General features: G+C 36.8%; 1 protein-coding gene across 2 annotated transcripts; it reads right to left on the reverse strand.

Moving 5' to 3' along the window:
* Nucleotides 1-186: 186 nt before the first annotated feature.
* On the reverse strand, nt 187-21,534 carry LOC106082216 (F-box/LRR-repeat protein fbxl-1). Of its 2 annotated transcripts, XM_013244599.2 has the most exons (8): nt 21,391-21,534; nt 13,781-14,203; nt 6,564-6,888; nt 5,882-6,500; nt 5,652-5,819; nt 3,815-3,922; nt 845-940; nt 187-777 (listed from the first exon to the last, which is right to left on the reverse strand). In XM_013244599.2, exons 2-8 carry the CDS (start codon nt 13,862-13,864, stop codon nt 642-644), a joined length of 1,536 nt encoding a protein of 511 aa, XP_013100053.1. In that variant the 5' UTR covers nt 13,865-14,203; nt 21,391-21,534; the 3' UTR covers nt 187-641. The 2 variants fall into 2 exon arrangements, with proteins under 2 accessions (XP_013100053.1, XP_013100050.1); XM_013244596.2 differs by lacking the exons at nt 13,781-14,203; nt 21,391-21,534 and adding an exon at nt 11,177-11,457.
* Between the last annotated feature and the right edge of the window lie 584 nt (nt 21,535-22,118).

The raw sequence follows: 22,118 nt of genomic DNA on the forward strand, positions 1-22,118 counted from the left end.
CATTCAAAGATTCCTCCCTTCTCTCTTACCCTCTCGCTCTGGCGATCTATCTCTACCAACTTGAGTTTAGTTTAGTTATTACAAAAGAACGCAGAATTCCCCTCTCCCTCACTCTCCTCTAATAAGATAACTATGAAAATATTTATATTGTGAAGTCTGAATCATGATGAAATCTTAAGCAGAACATAAACAAACAATTAGCAATGTATATTTTTTAAAAATTTAAACAACAACAAAGTTAATGTTTTAGGCTAATTTTATAATGAAAGTGAAAATATAAACATGATTAAATTATTATTATTATTATTTAAACATCTTGGTTTGGAACGAAAAAGAAGAAGATGATTAACTTGGGAGACCCCCCTAGAGAGGACAAAGAAAAACTTGCATTAAATTATTATACGATTGTACATTGAATATAATATGGAAAAATATATAAAACAACAAAACTTAAAAAAAGTGAAATAATTACAAAAAACCAAAAAAAAAAAAATCTTTTAATTCATCTAATTGCTTTGGCAAACATAAATTGACGTTTCTATACAAATTTCAAAGACATTTCATGTAAGGCACTGCTTTGCTTATTCTTTTGGAGACTTATCCTCCCTGTTTCTGGTGTCTTCCCTATGGCTGGCTTGCACCTAATTGAAAATCAAATCGTTGTAGTTACTTAACAAGTGATATGGTGAGACACGGCAACAGGTTGTGGTGCGCACCACGGTTACACGATCGGCACGTTCAAAGTTGGCCTTCACTGTTTCATAATAGCGGCCATCACTGAATTATTGAAAGACGAATATTAGATGGTTTAAAATGTTTTGGTTTTTTTAGTTTGAGTACTAACCTTAATACCATGCAACGTAGTTTTAAACATTTTACACGCAACAAGTCAATGGCCTTTTGACTTTTGTCCGAAAAACGTAAATTATCTGGATCCCATCTAAAAAAAAAACGAGAAAAAAAATTAATTTATACCAAAGACAATTAGATATTTAAAAAAATCCTTAATATCAAACGGCCTGAATAATCCCCTAAACAGTAATTTTTTTAAATTCGTGTCTTCATGTTACATTAACTTAATAAAATGGAAAAACAAGTAAAAAGGCATTAAGTTCAGCCGGGCCGAACTTTGGATACCCACCGCCTCGGCTGTATATGTAAATCCACTTTCGTCACAATCTGATGAAAATTGAATAACTTAAGCACCCTAATTCGGCACGGACATTGAGTGGTCTAATATATATGTCACTATTCAATTTTGTAGAACAAAATATTGGTCTCTTTGGCAGGTATATCCAAATATAAACCGATCTGAGCCATATTAAGATCGGATATCGTGAGGCTCAGAAAAACTCACTATTTCATATTTCAGCAAATCGGTTAAAATTTTTTAGCGAAATCAGTTAAAAAAAGCTTTTATGGGCTTTAGACCCTTTATCTGGAGATCGGTCTATATTACAGCTGTGTCTAAATATAGTCCGATCTGTGCGGTATTTGAGCCGGATGTTGGGAGGCTTAAAACTGCACACTATTCCAAATTTCAGCGAAATCGGATAAAAAATAAAGCTTTTATGGCCTCTTTCGGGAGATCGGTCTATATGACAGCTATATCTAAATATAGTCCGATCTGAACCATATTTAGGTCAGATGTAGGGAGGCTTAAAATAACCCACTGTTTTAAATTTCAGCGAAATCGGGTAATAAATAATGCATTTATGGGCTTCAGACCCTTTATCGGGAGATCGGTCTAAATGGCAGCTATATCTAAATATGGACCGATCTAATTCATATTTAGGTCAGATGTCGCGAGGCTTAGAGTAACCCACTGTTGCAAATCTATATATAAATATGAACACATTTAGGTTAGATTTGTGGAGGCTCAAAATAACCCACTGTTGCAAATTTCAGCGAAATCGGGTAATAAATAAAACTTTTATGGCCTTCAGGCCCTTTTTCGGGAGATCGGTCTATATGGTAGCTATATCTAAATATAGTCCGATCTGAACCATATTTGGATCAATTGTCGGGAAGCCTTAAACTATTGGACCCTTTATCGGAAAATCGGTCTATATAGCAGCTATATCCAAATATGGTCCGATTTGGCCCGTTCAAGAACTTAACCAGTGTGCATCAAACAGACGTATAAGTGCCAAATTTCAGCTCAATATCTCAATTTTTGAAGGCTCTAGAGTGATTACAACACACGGACGGACAGATACAGGGACATCGTTAAATCGTCTTAGAATTGTACGACGATCCGAAATATATATAATTTGTAGGGTCGAAGATTGATATTTCGATGTGTTGCAAACGGAATGACTACGGTGGTGGGTATAAAAATGAAAAATCGAATCACTTTTTCGTCAACGCCATGCAATGGTGCCCAATGTGGTCTATATGATAATGAAAGGAAATTTGGTTTTTGTCCAGTTCTTCGAACAATGTTGTTCCGAAAGCCCATAAACTAAAAGGACATACGTAGTTGTAACATAACATACAAAGCTTAATCCCTCTAGGATCTCAAGAATGAGAAACGGTTTCTATGGGACTTATACAAGGTTAAAATCTACCTAGCGTGGATGGATGAAGTTGATGATGACCAAATCAAAGCATTAATCGAATTAGATCGTCATGTAACTGAGCGTTCATTATCACATAAAAAGTCTTGGACTGGTGAAAAAGCTTGATATTTGGGTACCACATGTTTTGAAAGAAATTCATTTAACAAACCGAATCAACGCTTGTGATATGCACCTTAAACGCAATGAATTCGATCCGTTTTTAAAACGAATCATAACTGGAGATGAAAAATGGATTGTTTACAACAACGTTAGTCGAAAACGATCGTGGCCCAAGCATGGTGAACCAGCTCAAACCACTTCAAAGGCTGATATCCACCAAAAGAAGGTTATGCTGTCTGTTTGGTGGGATTGGAAGGGTGTGGTATACTTCGAGCTGCTTCCAAGGAACCAAACGATTAATTCGGATGTTTACTGTCAACAATTGGACAAATTGAATACAGCCATTAAGGAGAAGCGACCAGAATTGGTCAATCGTAAAGGTGTCATATTCCACCAGGACAACGCTAGACCGCACACGTCTTTGGTCACTCGCCAAAAACTGAGTGAGCTTGGCTGGGAACTTTTGATGCATCCACCATATAGCCCTGACCTTGCACCATCAGACTACCATTTATTTCGATCTTTGCAGAACTCCTTAAATGGTAAAACTTTCGGCAATGATGAGGCTATAAAATCGCACTTGGTTCAGTTTTTTGCAGATAAAGGCCAGAAGTTCTATGAGCGTGGAATACTACATTTGCCAGGAAGATGGCAAAAGGTTATCGAACAAAATGGCAATTATATATTTGATTAAAGTTCATTCTTAGTTTTATTAAAAATGCATTAACTTTCTTTTAAAAAATCCGCAATTACTTTTTGGGTCTCTATGGCAGTTATATCCAAATATGGTCCGATCTGGACGTTGTTCGACACAATGGGGTAGAGGTCTATCAAAACGCACTGTTTCAAATTTCATCAAAATCGGATGAAAAATGCTCCTTTGCTCCTTTTATGGGCTCAATACTCTATATCGGGAGATCGGGCGGTCGGTCTATAGGGCAGCTATATCCAAAGTATGCACCGGATTGACCTGATAGAGTCCTTCATCGGCAAAGGCTGCCTCCTCAGTGTACAACTGCTACAACAACAACGTTCCTTCGCTCACACACAGGAACTTGAGGAGGATCATTACCTCCACATGCAAATATGTGGTTACTACAGCAAACTTCTTAAATTCATTAGTTTTTACTCACCTCAATTCCAAACGTTCCAAATTTGTGCAGGCTGATGCAATTGTATCCATCAATTGATCAACATGAATATTTACACCCAATTTCTCAGGTGTACCCATTACCAAAATTCTGAAATATATAAAAGATACAATTAAAATACAGTAAATTATACAAAAATTATAACAAAACTTTATCTTGGACCACCCGGGTTTAAACTAAATATTAATTTATATGTCAATAAAAAATGTGTTTACTTTCATATCTTAAATCACGTCAATTTGGGGTACAAACCCATGTGTCCTCAAATTTGGCATGTTTAATTTTGCATGTCCTCAAAGTCATAAAATTTTAGTTTCTTATAAAAAATTAAAAATTGGACATATTTTTACAAAAATAGCCTTTTAACATTTTCCATTAGCATAATTCTGTTCCTTTTTGGTGTAAATACTGAGGAGATTTTCTATAAGTGTGCAATATTGTGGGTCCCTATTACGTTTGCAATTTAAAAGTATGTTCTAATTAGGGAAATGTGATAAAAATCTTAATGTTGGACGGGATTGCAAACTAAATATAATTTAAAACACCATAAACAAATAATAAAAATGATTTAACAATGTCCCCAAACTGCGATAGTTTCTTCATTGTGTTTTCTTCGACATGTCCTCAAAGTTGAAAAGTATGAGAGCAACGTGATGGCTGTGGCTTGAACCGAAAGTGAAGGGTAGGCGTAATGTCCGGTCTGACGTGACCCATAGATAGCAGCAGTTTTAGATGGTGTAGGGATCCCAGAGACGAATTTCGGCTAATCAATCAGTCGACTATTTGCGTAAAAAAGTCGAAGTCGACTTTCTATGATTAAAAAGTTTAATAATCGATTTTGAAGTCGAATGGTCGAAAAGAAAACTACACAAAAAAAGCTGCACAAGTTTAGCTTTGCTAATGTTGCTGCTTGGTAAGAACTGTTTCCAATTTTACCTTTCATTGCTCTTTAGTTTACTCTTGTTGCCATAAAAAACTCGTGCAAACTTTGGCACATATTCAAGCCAAATTTTGGGATTACACCATTTTAAGCTGAATTTGGCAAAAATGTATTTTTTATCCGTTATGTTAGAAGATGGAAGTCTTCTGAAGGCAAAGAAGTCTTCTGAAGGCGACCATTAAATCAAAAGGGGAAGACCAAAACTCCGATGGAGTGACCAAGTGGAGAGCGACATCTCGAAACTGGGTGTCAGAAAATGAAGAAGAAGCGCAGAAGATCGATGCGCTTCTTCTTAAGCCTGCACCAATTTGTCTAAAATGTTATGCAACTTTTTCTCGCCCTGGCGAAAGTATAATCCATGAACGAATCGGCCAATACTTTATAATAACCAATTTCAAGCTTTAATTCGGGGTTCAGTCAATATTGCATTTAAAACTTTTCTTAATACCTCCCCTTAACGAAAATACAAAGAAGTGGAAAAAGTTTACAAAAACTTGTAAACTTAATAAAAAAAAAATTGTCTTTTTGATAAAGTCGAAAAGTCGACTTTTTATAAAGACAAGTCGAAACGTCTAAAAGTAGACTTTTCGTCCCAACTTGGGATGCCTAAGATGGTGATCCGCTGCTAACCAAGGTGACAGATACGTAGTGGCAAACTTTCACTGCTCATGGGTGAGTCAATGAAACTACTAGGACGCACCATCATTGAACACTTACTTACACAGACCCCAACATTCTTTCAAATAAAGAATTTTGAATATAACTTTAAGCATTCTAAAGTAACACCATTATTTCTAAGAAAATTCGATTTGGTACCACTGGGGTATGTCCGGTAAGAATCGTTATTGCAATAGATTGATAAAAAAAACCATTACTTACTTTGCATTAGTCAAAACGGGTAAAATACTCATCCAAAGTTGATCGGTAATATGAGGCATACCGGACAAACAACAGGCACCCAATTGTTGACCATGGCGTGTCAAAAACTTTTGCAAACCATCATCGGTAATATTATCCGAAGAATCCAAATCGATGGACACCAAAGACCTATAAAACATTAAACATTAATTTATGTGCAGAAAAAAAGTCTGCCATATTCAAATACCTACCTAGGCATACCAGATTCCATCCACATCTTCAATACAGTATCATTGAAACCATTGATTTGACCAGCGGACAAAAATCTTAAATTGGGTATACGGGTCAACATATCAATCAAACATTCGGTGGACAAATCGGTGGCTGTAATATCCAATTCTTGCAGAGCACATTTATCCCAATCGGCTTGCATCACAAACTCCGACTTCAAACTGGTGCCATTCATTAGCAAACAGGTCAAGCGTTTTGAGCGTTGAATCAGGGTCTTGAGGGTGGAACCGGTGACTTTATTACAAAAATTCACAGCCAAGCATTCCAATTGGATACAATTGGAACTGAAGGCATCAATGTGGGAGTCATCAATAAAATTAATGCCATACAAATTGATGACACGCAAATTGGGGGTGGCCGATTTCAACTTGTGGACATTGATGACTTCATAGATTTCCTCCTCCTCCTCTTCGCACTTCTCATAGGTGCCGATGAGATGTAGAACCTCTAAGCCATTGATGAAGTTGTAGATTTTACGCATAAAACCTTCCATAAAGATGACCTCAGACAAGCAGATGCACATGTAACGCAGTTTGGTGGGAAAGGCCTGCATTTCACTGAAATCGTGAAGCTGCATAGCTGTAAGAGAAGAATGTCTACGAGTTTTAATCCGAGTCTGATTTTAATGATCGCAGAACTTACCTGTGGAGAAATCCAAGAGCATATGTGTTAAATTGGGACATTTGGCAGATAGTTCATGTAGCACAGTATGGGTGATGAGTTCAATGGGCAATTCAATGTAACGCAGAGTGGGTCCAAAACGTACCGCAATCAAAGACAACAAGGATTCCAATGAACCCACATGCAAACCGGATACTTCAGGTCGTAGGGAGACATTTTTCCATAGGCGTGTATCGTAGGCAATTTGACGCCAGCGACGACATACTCTTGCCAAACGACAAATTTCACGATGTGAAAGATATGAGAAAATTTGTAGAATCACCTTGTCGGGAAGCTTTTCGATTGTCTATATATTGAAAAGAAAGGAAATATCTTAATTGTTTTGTATTATAGATAAATAGGCCTGGATTTAGGAATTTTGTTGCATCCGCATAAAATAAGGCATACTAGAAATATGTTGTAATAAAAAATTATCATTTTGGTTTTCAGAATGCAGCTGTGTATTAAAATGTCACTAAGTTGGCATACTCGTTCAAGCAGGTAAAATCAATATAACAGTAACTGCAGTCTTTAAAAATCGAAGAAGAAGCTGCCAAAGTGGGTCTTGCAGGAAACCGCAGATTAAACCAAGACAGAGAGAGAGAGAGAGGTTGTTGAAAGCTTTAGGACTGTTCGCGTACTTTTTCGGTAAAAACTTGCAGGAGAGTAAGCACAGCCTTTACTCTCTCTGGCTGTGAGAGGAAAGCGTAAGCACAGCCTTTACTCTCTCTTCCCATTTATTTGAATTAAACAGCTGGTTTTCATAAATCAGCTGTTGGATGCTGCAAATTTTTGCTGGAAAACTCCAGTAAAAATTAGCAAGGTGTCGAATTTCGCCATCACGCACTCTGCCGCTCTCTCTGGCAATAAAATATGCGAACAGTTTCCAGTAACAAATTTGCACAAATTTTAGAGTACGCGAACACATATTATAAGGTCTGTTCCCGTACTTCTCCAGTAAAAATTTTAAGGAGTGTAAGCATAGCCTTTACTCTCTTTTGCTAATACTTATTTAATTTAATTGGCTATGACAGAACATTTGTTCCACTAGCCGAACGTAGAATAGCGTTCCAAGCGCCTCAATATTCTGGGCTCATTCTAAAATCTCTGACATCAATTTTCGAGGTGTCTCCCACCACTTGATCTTTCCATCGGGCTTTTGGTCTTCCCGGTTTGCGTGTACCACCGTGTTTGCCTTCAAAAGACTTCTTTGCTGGAGCTTCCTCATCCAATCTGACAACATGGCCTAGCCAACGCAGCCGTTGTATTTTGATGCGTGTAACTATGCTATCGTCTTATACAGCTCGTGGTTCATACGTCGCCTATATTCTCCATTAACGCAAACTGGTCCATATATTTTACGAAGAATCTTTCTATCAAATACTCCATGCACTGCCTCATCTGCTTTCACAAGTACCCATGCTTCAGAACCATATGACAGCACGGGTAGTATCAGTGTTAGGTTACGGTGGCGCAGAGGTAGATAAAGTTACTATCTCAAAGATGTGGTTCCCAACTTTCTCCATTTTCTTTATCTGCTCGGTTGTACAATGTGTTTTGGGAGATGAAACCATCCATTTCGTCTTATCTCCATTTTTAATGACTCTGTTTCGATTCTTTCAAAGGCAGCAGTTATTACTTTCGGTGACCGACCTATGATGTCGATGTCGTCGGCATAGGCGAGTAGCATGTGTTCTCTTGTGATTAGTGTGCCATATCTATTCACATCTGCATCTCGTATAATCTTCTCCAGCAGGATATTAAAGAGATCACACGATAGGGTGTCTCCTTGTCTGAAACCTCGTTCGGTATTAAATGGTTCGGAGAGATTCTTTCCCATTTCTACTGAGGAACGCGTCTCAGCAAGTGTCATCCTGCAGAGTCTTATTAATTTTGCAGGGATACCAAACTCAGACATGGCTTGAAATACATTTGAACGTATAGGAGTATCGAAAGCGGATTTGAGGTCAACAAAGAGATGGTAGGTGTTGATTTGTCCTTCTCGGGTCTTTTCCAGGATTTGGGCCAGTGTAAATATCTGATCTAGGGTGAATTTATTTATTTATTTATTTAGCGCGTCGCCTCCGGTCTTAAATATTTCAGCGGGTAACCCGTCGGCTCCTGCTGCCTTGTTGTTCTTCAGTCGGGTCACTGCTACGTGGACCTCATTCTGACTAGGAGCTATACATTCCATACCATCATCATTGGTTGGTTCTGCGGCATCCTTTGCCGCCAACGTCGGACACTAGCAGTTGGGTAAAATGTTCTTTCCATATCCTCTGCAAGAGTATGTGCCTGCTCCAAAGCCATCGGTTTGATGTTTAATTCTTTGGTAAAATTTCCGAACTTCATTCTGACTCCTGTACATCTCAATTCGCTCACACTTACGCCTTTCCATATCTGTTTCTTTCTACGGAATAGACGTTACTTCTCTCTCCTTTTCTCCCAATACCTCTTCTTCTTGTGGCGCGTTGCTATTGATTGCAGGGTTGCTTTATATGCTGCATTCTTGGCTTCAGTAGCATCTCGACACTCTTGGTCGTACCATGGGTTTCTTGGAGGAAGCTTCCGGTACCCAAGCACGGATTTCGTGGCATTTTCCATGGAGTGGGGAATAGTTTTCCACTGCGTCATTATCTCATCGGAACAAGGAGGGCTTTCATCAAGCAGTTTGGTCAGTCGAGTGGAGTATGCCGCTGCCATCTGTTGTGTTTGCAGCTTCCGTGCAGTGTCAGATCGTACTTTCCTCGCCATGTTCAAACGGGTGCGAACCTTTGCTGCAACAAGATAATGATCCGAATCTATGTTCGCTCAACGGATCGATGAATGCCTTACATCTATCACAACGTGATCAATTTAGTTCCTTTGTAAATATTTTTATGTTGAAATCTGGTGCTACTAACTACCATGTTTTTTGCCGCGGCGAAATCTATCAGCCTCAACCCATTACTGGACGTTATCTCGTGGAGGCTTAACTTTTCGACTGTCGGACCAAAAATGTCTTCCTTCCTTATCTTCGCATTAAAATCTCCCAGAACGATTTTAATATCATGGGCGGGGCAGCGGTCATATTCTCTCTCTAGGCGCTCGAAGAAAATATCCTTTGTCTTCCGTCGTGGCACGGACACAAATAAGGCTGATGTTGAGGAATTTGGCTTTTATGCGGATTGCGACTTGCGGATTCCGTTTGTACTATTCCTTTGTTTCTCATAGTTTTTCGGGGGCGGGCTACTGGCCCAGCGTCGCAACCGCATGGGTTTTGTGGGATTGCACATGTATGCCTCGTTGCGGCGAGCCGCTTGCTCCAAAATTCGACGCTCGCCTCCAGCCGCCCCTAACCTTGGAACAGGCGCTCTTTTACTATTTATTTGAATTAAACAGCTGGTTTTCATAAAACAGCTGTTCAATGCTGCAAATTTCTGCTAGAAAAATATAGGTCGTGGCAGTTGTCCAACAACAAAATTTTGAATGTTGAGTCAAAATCAGTGATCAGTACTACTCTGATTTTGACTATGTTTCTAGTTCGCTCCATTTTTCGGTGTTATGGTTCTTAACAATAATACACACACAACCAAAACTCGTTGATAGATAGTGCACTTCGAGAGAAAAAATTGTACTCAGCTGTTTACGGTACACTACCTGGTAATTATATCATGGTTACACTGCTGTAAGTAGTTAACATTCCTGCTTTTACAGAAGTAGTGGTAGTGAGTCATACTCGCGCTAACTGGTCATTCAACAGTTCCATATTTTGAATAATAAATTGAACTTGCTGTCCACAGAAATTATGCCTTTGCTATATCATAAGCATGTTCCTGTCAAGACAGACAATATTAAGGACCAATGCCAGAAAAATCATTTGGTTTTGTACTGTTTTGTGGTAAATCCGACAAGGTAGTAATCACATCAGTGACAGAAATGGATTGTAAATATATGAACGGCTAATGATGATTTGATGCAGACGTTGATTTTAACATTTATATTTCGGAAACTTATATTGAGTAGATGAGTTTTTTTTTGATAATTTTTTTGTGAGGTATGCTTTGAGGCAATTCCCGGTTTGTAGATCGTGTGTAAACTTACTTTTGGTCCACGTTTGATTAATATATACAATTTTAATAGGGATATTATCAATTATCTTAACGAGCCGCATTGACAAATGTTCATTGATCATAATTTTTGGTTTTAAATCACATGCATTTGGACACATTTAAATTATAGAAAAATTTCTATTATTTTTGTGTGTATTTTTGTTTGTCCATTTCGGTATTCGCTTTTTTGGTACATTGTTGCGGGTGTCATTCGTGTATTCAAAATGCTCCACAATTTTGATTTTACTTTTCATTTGGCTTATTCTATATTTAGATTTTTTCCTTCCTTTTTTATATGAAACAAAATGAACACATTTTTCTAAAGAATTGAATTATTATATGGAATATTTGAGGTAATTTACAAGATTTCTTAAATATGTTTGAATTTTTTTGACCTTTTCCTCTTAAATGTTCATATTTTTATTATTTATTTGTTAATTTATTGTTTCCTTTTTGGTTTTGTATAACGAACTTGGCACAATTATTTTTAGACACAAAACGTACCGTATCTGCGAAGGGGCTACGCACTGTACCGTCCGAAAGATACACCTGGGATGCCTCCACCGCCAATTGGCCCCAGATATCAGTAGACAAATCCATATTAAAGAATTTACGTTATTTATAAGGATGTAAGGGAGATTGTGTACTTTTTATTTTAAAAAAATGTGCTAAAAGCTTATGTAAAAAACGATTTTAATTTATTCTACGATATCTGCTCAAACGACCGACAGCAACCAACTCAACGCTATTACTGTAAGGAATCTCCAAAAAATTGAGAACAGAGTCATTCTAAATTTAGTTAGAATCAAAGAGGTAACATCTATGGATGAGAACCAATTAGTGAGTGTGGGAGAAAGGAAGAGAACGTAATTTTTCACGCATAGTCTTTGTGAAAGTGTTGCCGTTACGAACTTTTAGATAAAATTTGAAATTGTGATTCAATTTCGATGAAATTAAATAACATAATATAAAATAAAATAAAATAAAATAAAAAAATCAATTAAAATAGAATAAAAAAATCTAAATCAAACAAAAATTTAAATAAATAAAATGGCATTAAGTTCGGCCGAACCGAACATTGGATACCCACCACCTCGGGTATATATGCAAACTACCTTTCGTCATAATCCGGTGAAAAATGCAAAATTTATGCCCTCATAGCAGCCTTATCGAAATATGGTTCTATTTGGACCAAATTCGATACGGACATTGAGTGGTCTAATAAGTACAAGTCGTTGTTCAATTTTGCAGAACAAATATTGGTTTGTGGTAGTCATATTCAAATATAGACCGATCTGAACCATATTCGATACGGACGTCGAAAAGTCTATCATTACTGTGTCAAATTTCAGCGAAATCAGATTATAAATGTGCCTTTTATGGGACCAAGACTTTAAATCGAGATATCGGTCTATATGGCAGCAATATCCATATCTGAACCGATCTAAGCCACATTGAGGAAGGATGTCAAAAGTCCTAACACAACTCACTGTCCGAAATTTCGGCGAAATCGGCCAATAAATGCGCCTTCTATGGTCCCAAAACCTTAAGTCGAGAGATCGGTCTATATGACATATGTATTCAAATCTGGACCGATCTCAGCCAAATTGAGGAAGGATGTCAAAAGTCCTAACACAACTCACTGTCCGAAATTTCAGCGAAATCGGCCAATAAATGCGGCTTTTATGGTCCCAAAACCTTAAGTCGAGAGATCGATCTGGGCCAAATTGCAAAAAATTTTCGAAGAGCCTTACTCAACTTACTCTTCCAAATTTCAGCGAATTCGGACAATAAATGCACCTTTTAGGGGCCCAAAACTTTAAATCGAGAGATCGGTTTATGCGGCAGCTGTATCCAAATCTGGACCGATCTAAGCCAAATTAAAGAAGAATGTTGAAGGGCCTAACACAACTCACTGCCCCAATTTCGGTGCAATCGGACAATAAATGCGCCTTTTATGGGCCCAAGACCTTATACCGAGTGATCGGTCTATACGGCAGCTATATCCAAATCTGGACCGATCTGGCCCATATTGCAGAAAGATTTCGGCGGGTCTAACTTATCTCATTGTCCCAAATTTCGGCGACATCGGACGATAAATGCGCCTTTTATGGGCCCAAAGCCTTAAATCGAGAGATCGGTCTATATGGCAGCTATGTCCAAATCTGGACCGATCTGGACCAAATTGCAGAAATATGTCGAAACACCTAACACAACTCACTGTCCCAAATTTTGGGAAAATCGGTTCATAAATGCACCCTTTATGGGACCAAAAGATCGGTCTATGTGGCAGCAATTTCCAAATCTGGACCGATCTGGGCTAAATTGAAGAAGGATGTCGACTGGTCTAACACAACTCACTGTCCCAAATTTCAGCAAAATCGGACAATAAGTAAGCCTTTTATGGGCCCAAAACCTTAAATCGAGAGATCGGTCTATATGACAGCTATATTCAAATCTGGACTAATCTGTGCCATATTGCAGAAGTATTTCAAGGGGTTTAACTTAACTAACTTTCCCAAATTTCGGCGACATCTGAAAATAAATGCGCCTTTTATGGGCCTTAAACCTTAGATCGAGAGATGGGTCTATATGACAGCTATATCCAAATCTGGACCGATCTGAAGAAAGATGTCGAAGCGCCTTACACAACTCACTGTCCGAAATTTCAGCGAAATCGAACAATAAATGCCCCTTTTATGGTCTCAAAACCTTAAGTCGAGAGATCGGTCTATATAGCAGCTATATCCAAATTTGTAGGGTCGGAAACGGATATTTCGATGTGTTGCAAACGGAATGACAAAATGACCCATCCTTCGATGGTGGGTATAAAAAAAAGAAAATTAATTATAAATTTGCTTGTATAAATTTAGCTTGTGGCAACCCTTGTCAACAGTAAAGATCTGCATCTCTCAACAATGCTATTGTTTTGGTTGGGGGCTTACCAACACATTCTCGCATATTAAGCCCATTGACACAAATCAGCTGATTTTTCAACTCAAAAAAGGAAGGCATTGAAATGAGATTTTTTGTATTTTGTTTGGGATGAAGATGCAAAGATATAATGAGAAAAAACGATACTCTTGAATTATTCTTTTACATACTCACCAGTTTCTCTTTGGATACCAAATTCACATCATCCCGACCGCCAATGGCCGATTGGTGGGCTGTCAAAACATTCCAATTATCCATGTTTTAGATGCTTTTTTTTTATTTTGTTTTAATGCTTCTCTTTTTTTTTGGAGGGTGCGTAATGCAGGAAAAGCAATCAATTCGATCAATTGCAGCACGTTTTTTGTTTTGTTTACGTTTTTTGTTTTACAAAAGTGTGTGTGGTTTGTTTTTTGTTGTGAATAAAGGAACCAAGCCGAATAACAGGTGCTACTGATGGAATGGTTCGCCAGAACGATTGGGCAAAATATGTTTGGGTATGTATTTTTTTCTTTTATTTTGATAACTTTGCAATTTTGAAGTCGAATTCTTTATGAGAATTCTTAAAGGTGACCAGACAGTGTGCTTGAAGGAAGATACCTAAAAATAAGATGGAAAAATCTGTCTATGCTGTACTTGAAATCCCATTCTTTAATATTTTCACATCTTCAGAAGAATAAGTCAAGTACAACAGGTGAGTCATAACAGATTTTAAGTCATTCTAGGTTAAAAAATGGTCTACGGGTGCCAGAAAGGAGTACTGTATATAAAACAAATGGGTTTGTTTTAGGAACAGATAAAATGTTACATAAAATGTTTTACGTTTTGCATGGCTTCAAAGATTTATTGATCCGATTCGCACAGTGGTATCCTAGGAATTTTAAAAAAGTTTTGAAAGTTTGCTCCCATATACAAAGAAAATGTTTAAAAAACAGTTATATAACGGAAATATGAATGTTGTTCTCGTCAAGACGTGAAAATAATTTTATTACATGCCTCTCGATAGTATGCTCTGTTGAATTCCTAAGTTTGGTTACAAGACTTTAAGGAATTTTTGTGTGCTTTTGCGTATTGCTAGCATCAAAATTAATATAAATCATACGCACAATGGGCTCAATGTCCCTTGATTTAGTGACGAGCATGCACAACTTTGAAATGTCTATATCCTAAACTACTGTTGTGGTACAGGGTATGATAACTTAGTATTATTTTTTCAAACACCCAAAAGGAAAAGTGACATATCCATTATTAAGATTTAAAAAATTTGTAAATTGTTTTTTTTTTTTTCGAGGCAGAGTTATATGACGTAATGAGGACCAAAACTACTCACTATAGCAAATTTTAATTTAGTTTATAGATGCAATAACTAAGCCAAACAAGGCCTTATATAGTTACAAAATTAACAACATTAATGCAAAATACTCCATAAATATAATCCGATCTCGACCATACTCAGTACAGATGTCGAGGGGTTTAAATAACCTGATTCACTGAAATTTGGAAACTCAATGTTCTAAATCCCAGCGAAATCAGGTCTCGGGTTTTCCAATAAGGATTTGACTCATGAAACGTACTCTTCATTAAATCGATTTAAAGTATGGTGTGTGACTTGTGGCACCGTCCAGTTGAAACCACATGTCATCCAGGTCCATATATTCGAATTCAGGCTAAAACCAGTAAGGAAAGGCAAAAGTAGGGCGAAGCCGACTATATAATACCCTACACCACCTAGTCTACGTACCAATTTTAATACACAGAACTCATTTCCAAATCTTGTCAGACTTAAATTTTGCACACCTCTTGGAATATCGAATAAAATCTTGTACGATTTTCTTACGATAGAACAAAAATTCTGAATATCTACAGCCTTAAAAAGTCATATCGGATAAAAGATATCTAAATCTAGGACGTCAAATATATTGGGTTGCCCAAAAAGTAATTGCGGATTTTTCATATAGTCGGCGTTGACAAATTTTTTCACAGCTTGTGACTCTGTAATTGCATTCTTTTTTCTGTCAGTTATCAGCTGTTACTTTTAGCTTGCTTTAGAAAAAAAGTGTAAAAAAAGTATATTTGATTAAAGTTCATTCTAAGTTTTATTATGCATTTACCTTCTTTTAAAAAATCCGCAATTACTTTTTGGGCAACCCAATAATATCTCACATCCAATATTGTAGAGATCTGACCAAAATTGTGGCTTCTACTGCCTCAAAAGTCCATATCGGATGAAATATATATATAATAACTATATCAAAATCAGGACCGATTTTATTGAAATTTTGCGCATGTATTGGAACGCCAAATAAAACAACTCATGCTAAATTTTGTAAAGATCGGACCAAAATTGTAGATTCTACAGCCTTAAAATTCCATATCGGATGAAAGATATATATGGGAGCTATATCTAAATCTGACGATATTTTGCGCACATATGAAGACGCATAATAAAACACTTCGTGCCAAATTTGGTAAAGATTGGACCAAAATTGTGGCTTCTACAGTCTAAAAATTCCATATGGGATGAAAATATATATGGGAGCTATATCTAAATCTGAACCGATTTTTTTTAAATCAATAGCGTTTGTCCTTGGCCCATGAAGTGACATATGCAAAATTTCATGATAATCGGAGTATAAATGCGACCTGTAACTTGATCACAAGAATACATGGACAGACAGACGGACATAGCTGAATCGAATCAGGAAGTGATTCTAAGCCGATCGGTATACTTAACAATGGGTCTAGCTCTTCTCCTTCTTAGCGTTTCAAACAAATGTACAAACTTATAATACCCTGTACCACAGTGGTGGTGTAGGGTAAAAAGAATCAGTGAGCATGGTTTGGTAGCGTTGTTCATAACGTGACGATTTGCATCGTCGATGAAGAAGCCCAATGACACAGCCGGCATGCAAACAGCACCAAACATTTATTTTTTGTGGATGAAGTGTTAATGAGGCACATGTTGATTTTCACCTGACCATTAACGCATATTTTGCTTATTGACGGATCCATTAAGCCAAAATTGAGCTTAGTCGCAAATGGAGTTAAAGGTCTTAAAGTAGCGGTCACCGACTCCGAATTTCGTTAGTTAATCTTTATGATTTGCAGACTTTGTTCGTTCGTCTCAATACCATGATGAAAATGTAGGGTTTCCTCGTAGAAAAAAAAAACAAAAAAAATATGTCATATGAAATCGGTTAGAGTTAACTCTTTGAAATTTGAATTTGTTGGAGCTGGGGTGTTATTGAGATCATGTGCAAAATTTTAAGGCTCTTGGTGTTCCGGGCGTCTCGTCTGTCAAAAGCACGCTAAATTTCGAAGGAGTAAAGCTAGCCGCTTGAAATTTTGTACAAATATTTTTCTTAGTGTAGGTCGGTTGGTATTATAAATGGGCCAAATCGGTCCTTGTTTTGATATAGCTGTTTGATATAGCCATATAAACCGATCTTGGGTGCAATTCTCGTCCGATTCGACTGAAATTTTGCACGTAATGATTTGATATCACTTCCAACAACTGTGCTGAGTATGGTTTAAATCGGTTCACAACCTGATATAGCTGCCATATAAACCGATCTTGGGTCTTGACTTCTTCAGCTTTTAGAGAGCGCAATTCCTATCCGATTTGGCTATAATTTTGCACGTGGTGTTTCGGTGTCACTTCTAAGCTCTGTGCTAAGTGCGGTTTAAATCGGTTAATAACCTGGTATAGCTGCCATATAAACCGATCTGGGATCTTGACTTCTTGAGCCTCTAGAGGCCGCAGTGATTATCCAATTTTGTTGAAATTTTGTTCAACGGCTTCTCCCATGACCTTCAACAAATATGTGAAATATGGTCTGAATCGATCTATAGCTCGATACAGCTCCCATATAAACCGATCTTCTTATTTTGCTTCTTGAGCCCCTACAAGATGCAATTCTTATCCGAATGGACTGAAATATTACACAATGACTTCTACAATGTTAAGCATTCAATTCATTTATGACCCGAATCGGACTACAACTTGATATAGCTCCAATAGCATAACAGTTCTTATTCATTATTCTTTGTTTGCCTAAAAAGAGAAACGGCGCCATGGTGGTAAGGATTTTGGAAATCGGAGCACAAATGAAGATTTCAGACAATTTTTCGAAATGCGAGGTGCCCTATTTTAGGGCCCTGCCAAAGGTGCCCGGATCAACATAACCCCTGAGCTCCATTTTTATCACCAATCCAAATCATGCATCAAAATGAAAATTGAATTGAAAAATGCCAAATTCGGACAAAATTTCAAGAAATAAAAATCAATAGTCGAATATCCTCGAAACCACAGGAGATATTGTATACCTCAAGCTAACTTTTTTGTAGGGATTTTTGAGCAACACAAAAAGAATTTTTGGATATCGGATCACAAATAAGGATTTGGCATCCCGAACAATTTTTCGAAAAGCCAAGGTGCCCAACTGTAGGGCCCTGGCAAGAGGCGCCCGGAACAACTAGGGCCTTGAAATTTTTCACATGATCTAAATAACACCTCAGCTGCAACAATTTCAAATTTCAAATATTCATCTCTATGCGGTTCTCATATGGCATATATTTTTACTAGTTTTTTTTTCGATTCTATCCCACTGTGCGACGTCCAAAGTTAGATGTAGTACTTTCAACAGAAATCAGATGAGTATTTTAGGTCCTAGCATTAAATTGGTAAACTAAGTACACATTTTTATAGTATTTATTATATAAACACAAACAGCACCCCGCACCACTACTGTGGCTGTGATATAATGTATAGCTCGACTCAGATATTCCTCCTAATTCGCATATCATTTTTGTGCCGTTTGTCCGTCCGTGTTTTTTTTTTGTAATCAAAGTGAAGATCATTAGATTTGTTATCCAGTCACCACAATAATTTTAACATATCAAATTTTTAACCCAAAGACAAATGCTATGAATATAAAACGATTGGCAGGAAGGATATATGGACAGACCATCATTTTTATATCTCAGCCACAGGAGTGGTGCAGGTTACAGCTTTTATAATAAATTCCATATAAATGTTTCATTTGTATACCACTTTCATGCTAGGACCTCAAATTAAAAAGCTTTTCATCCAACTTTGGACGTCATGTCGGCACGGATTATCCTCATATTATTTCGTATTTTGTTTACTTGGATCAAAAAGGAAAAATTGGGTATAAAAAAATACTTTTTGTTTTTTGGGACACTCTAATGCACACGTTAGAGAGCCTTTAATATGAATATTTTGCCTGAGAATACCAAACGCTTTTTGGATTTTTACTCTACTGACTTAATAATTTTATTCTTACTTGAAAACTCCCAACCCCAGACCATGACCCCGTCATTGTTCCACAGCATTGTTTTTGTGTACCACGCTGCTGTCAGTGTTGGGTTCTTATAACACGTGTTATACAAAACGTATAAGTAATCTGAACTAGCCATCACGCATACGTAGACCTCTAAAAATACTTCATCAATGTTTCGCGGGAAATAAAAAATTTCTTGAAAATCCAACATAAATCTCAAATTGTAAGTGGACATAATCCCTATTTTGAAATATTCTACGATGAACGAAACCACATTTAAGACGTTTCCCATGTTTCAGTGGATATAATCATTTATTTTCGATAAGTGAATTATATCCCCGAAGCAAATGCTCAAATACAAATTTGGTACATAAATACATATGTATGTATTGTTCTAAAATTGCTAGTGGCTGATATAAGGTGAGGCCAGGGCCTCCAAAGATTCTATCAAAAAAGAAATCGACACGTTTTTGCTTTTTATTCCCTTCATTATAGGATGGGGGTATTCTAACTTAGCTCCAATAGCATAGGAATTGTAATAAATGTGGCAAAATCGGGTAATAAATGTGTCTAAGACCTAAAATCGGCAGAAATAGTCCATATGGGGGCTATATAAAGATATAGTCCAATAACAATTCCAGAAAGAGTTCGGGATATAAAATAAGCATACGGATGGATATATGGGAAGAGGGGGCTAGATCGACTTAAAATGTCATGACGATCAAGAACACATATACTTTATGGGGGCTTAGACGAATATTTCGAAGAGTTACAAACCTATGATGGAGGGTATAAAAGTCTTATGAAGGGAGAACTTCCCCCCTTTCGTCATTCTTCTTCAATTTGGCTCAGATTGGTCCTGATTTGGATATAGCTTTCATATAGACCGATCCGCCGATTTAGGGTCTAAGGCCCATAAAATCCACATTTATTATCCGATTTTGCTGAAATTTTGGACATTGATTTGTGTTAAATCCTTCATCATTTTTCATTTTAGCTCAGATCGGGCAAGATTTGGATATAGCTGTCGTATAGACCGATCTCTCGATTTAAGGTTTTGGGCCCATAAAATGCGCATTTATAGTCCGATGTCGCCGAAATTTGGGACAGTAAGTTGTGTTAGGCTCTTCAACATTTTTCTGCAACTTGGCCCACATCGGTACAGATTTGGATATAGCTGCCATATAAACCGATATCTCGATTTAAGTCTTGGCTCGATAATAGGCGCATTTATAATCCGATTTCGCTGAAATTTGACACAGTGACTTACGTTAGGCTTTTCGACATCCATGTCGTATATTGTTCAGATCGGTTTATTTTTAAGATATAGCTACTAAAAAGATCAATATTTTGTTATACACAATTGAACAATGACTTGTACTTAATAGTATTTGGTCTTAATAGTACTTGTACTTAATAGTATGGTGGTCTCCGTTAAAATCACTTTGGAGAATTCATTTTGGTTATTTTGTTATACATTTCGCCTAGTTTCATAAGGCCTTGCCAAATATGCCTCTGGAAGTTGTTTAGGCATCCATGTTTTTTTTTAAGGTTTAAGTGTACAACGAGCTATTATGGCTTTCACCGGGGACTTATATCAAACGCAAGATCATCCAGGGCGTGTGTTAGATAAATATTATTTTGCAAACCATCAACAGAGTAAATCCTTTCTAAAATTCCCAATGAACGAATCACACTGTGCATATCAATCTCCTTTGTTTGTTTTCCAATGTCCATTAAATTGAGATGAATCATTTGAAAAACCAGCAGAAGTTCGACCTCCAATAACCAATGGACAGATTATTGTTGTTCACGGATAGGTGCAGAATCAAGCACCATTGAAAATAATGCTCAGTTTTACACGAAACAAAGAAGCAGATATGATTTTTTTTTTCATTTCTTCGTTTTGCAAAACATTTTTTTTTTCAAACGGTTTTTTGATCTAAGCAATCTTCGCATGGGCGGACGAAGAAAAGCCAAGCAATTTAAAAGTGCCACATGCTCTATCGAAATATTTTGTTGTATGTGTGTGTATATCGGGCGGACTTCATAAATTAAATTTGCATCTAAGGGCATTGGCAATAAATTTGGCAAATTTGTGTGCTTGTTTTTTTACACACAATTTTTAAAAAAATTATATTTACCCATTGTGTTTTTTTTTTGATTTGGTTAGAAAATGTTAGATATGGTTTTAGTTGATTTCAAAAAATTTTATAGTTTTTCAATATTAGTTGTTAATTTTGTTTTATTTTTTTTCCTTCAATTGATTTCTAAAAATATAAATTTCAAGGGTCTCTTCTTGCAGAAATGCAGGCGAAATTTAAAACTTTTCACTTTGAAACTACCTTTTTGTTATCGTTTCAAATTTAAATTGCATTAACAAATTCACTAATAATATTTAATAAAAATTTTGATTTGATACGAGTTTTCCAAATTCACTCTTCACCGATTTATTATCTCAATGCAATGATTTTTGGCTAATACCTAGACCTTGCATAAGTATATTTCTGTATGCACTTATTTGTTATATCTGGTCTAGACATGCAGGCCTGTTTCTTTATTGGCTGCAACAGTGTTTGGTAGTTGAAATTTTTTCTGGTATGATGTCGATCTCACTGCAATTCCCGCACAACTGAATACAAATTTTAAATACTTGGTCGAGATAGAACCATCAAGGAGCATATTTCCGTTGTAAAGCCAACAAGTACAGGGAAAACAACACATGTGTGCGTGTGTGTGTGTCGATTCATTCATTTGTACTCATACACTTCATCTCTCATATGAGTACTTTTTTCAAACTTGTAAATAATTTTCATTCGGGTCATTCCATCAGCTAGGCATGGCTCTTTTTAGTGAGTTTTTATATATTCTCAATTTGTTATGAACAACAAGTAAAAAGGCGGTAAGTTCGGCCGGACCCAACTTCGACCACCAACTCGGGTATATATTGGGTTGCCCAAAAAGTAATTGTCGGTAATATAGTAGTAATATAGTCGGCGTTGAAAATTTTTTTCAACGGCTTGTGACTCTGTAATTGCATTCTTTCTTCTGTCAGTTATCAGCTGTTACTTTTAGCTTGCTTTAGAAAAAAAGTGCGCGAAATTTTGTTTACATTTGTTTGTTTGGCGTCAATTTTAATATGGGTACCACATGTATTGAAAGAAATTCATTTAACAAACCGAATCAACGCTTTTGATATGCACCTTAAACGC

Source organism: Stomoxys calcitrans, chromosome 2 (assembly GCF_963082655.1).
Source record: "Stomoxys calcitrans chromosome 2, idStoCalc2.1, whole genome shotgun sequence".
NCBI lineage: Eukaryota > Metazoa > Arthropoda > Insecta > Diptera > Muscidae > Stomoxys > Stomoxys calcitrans.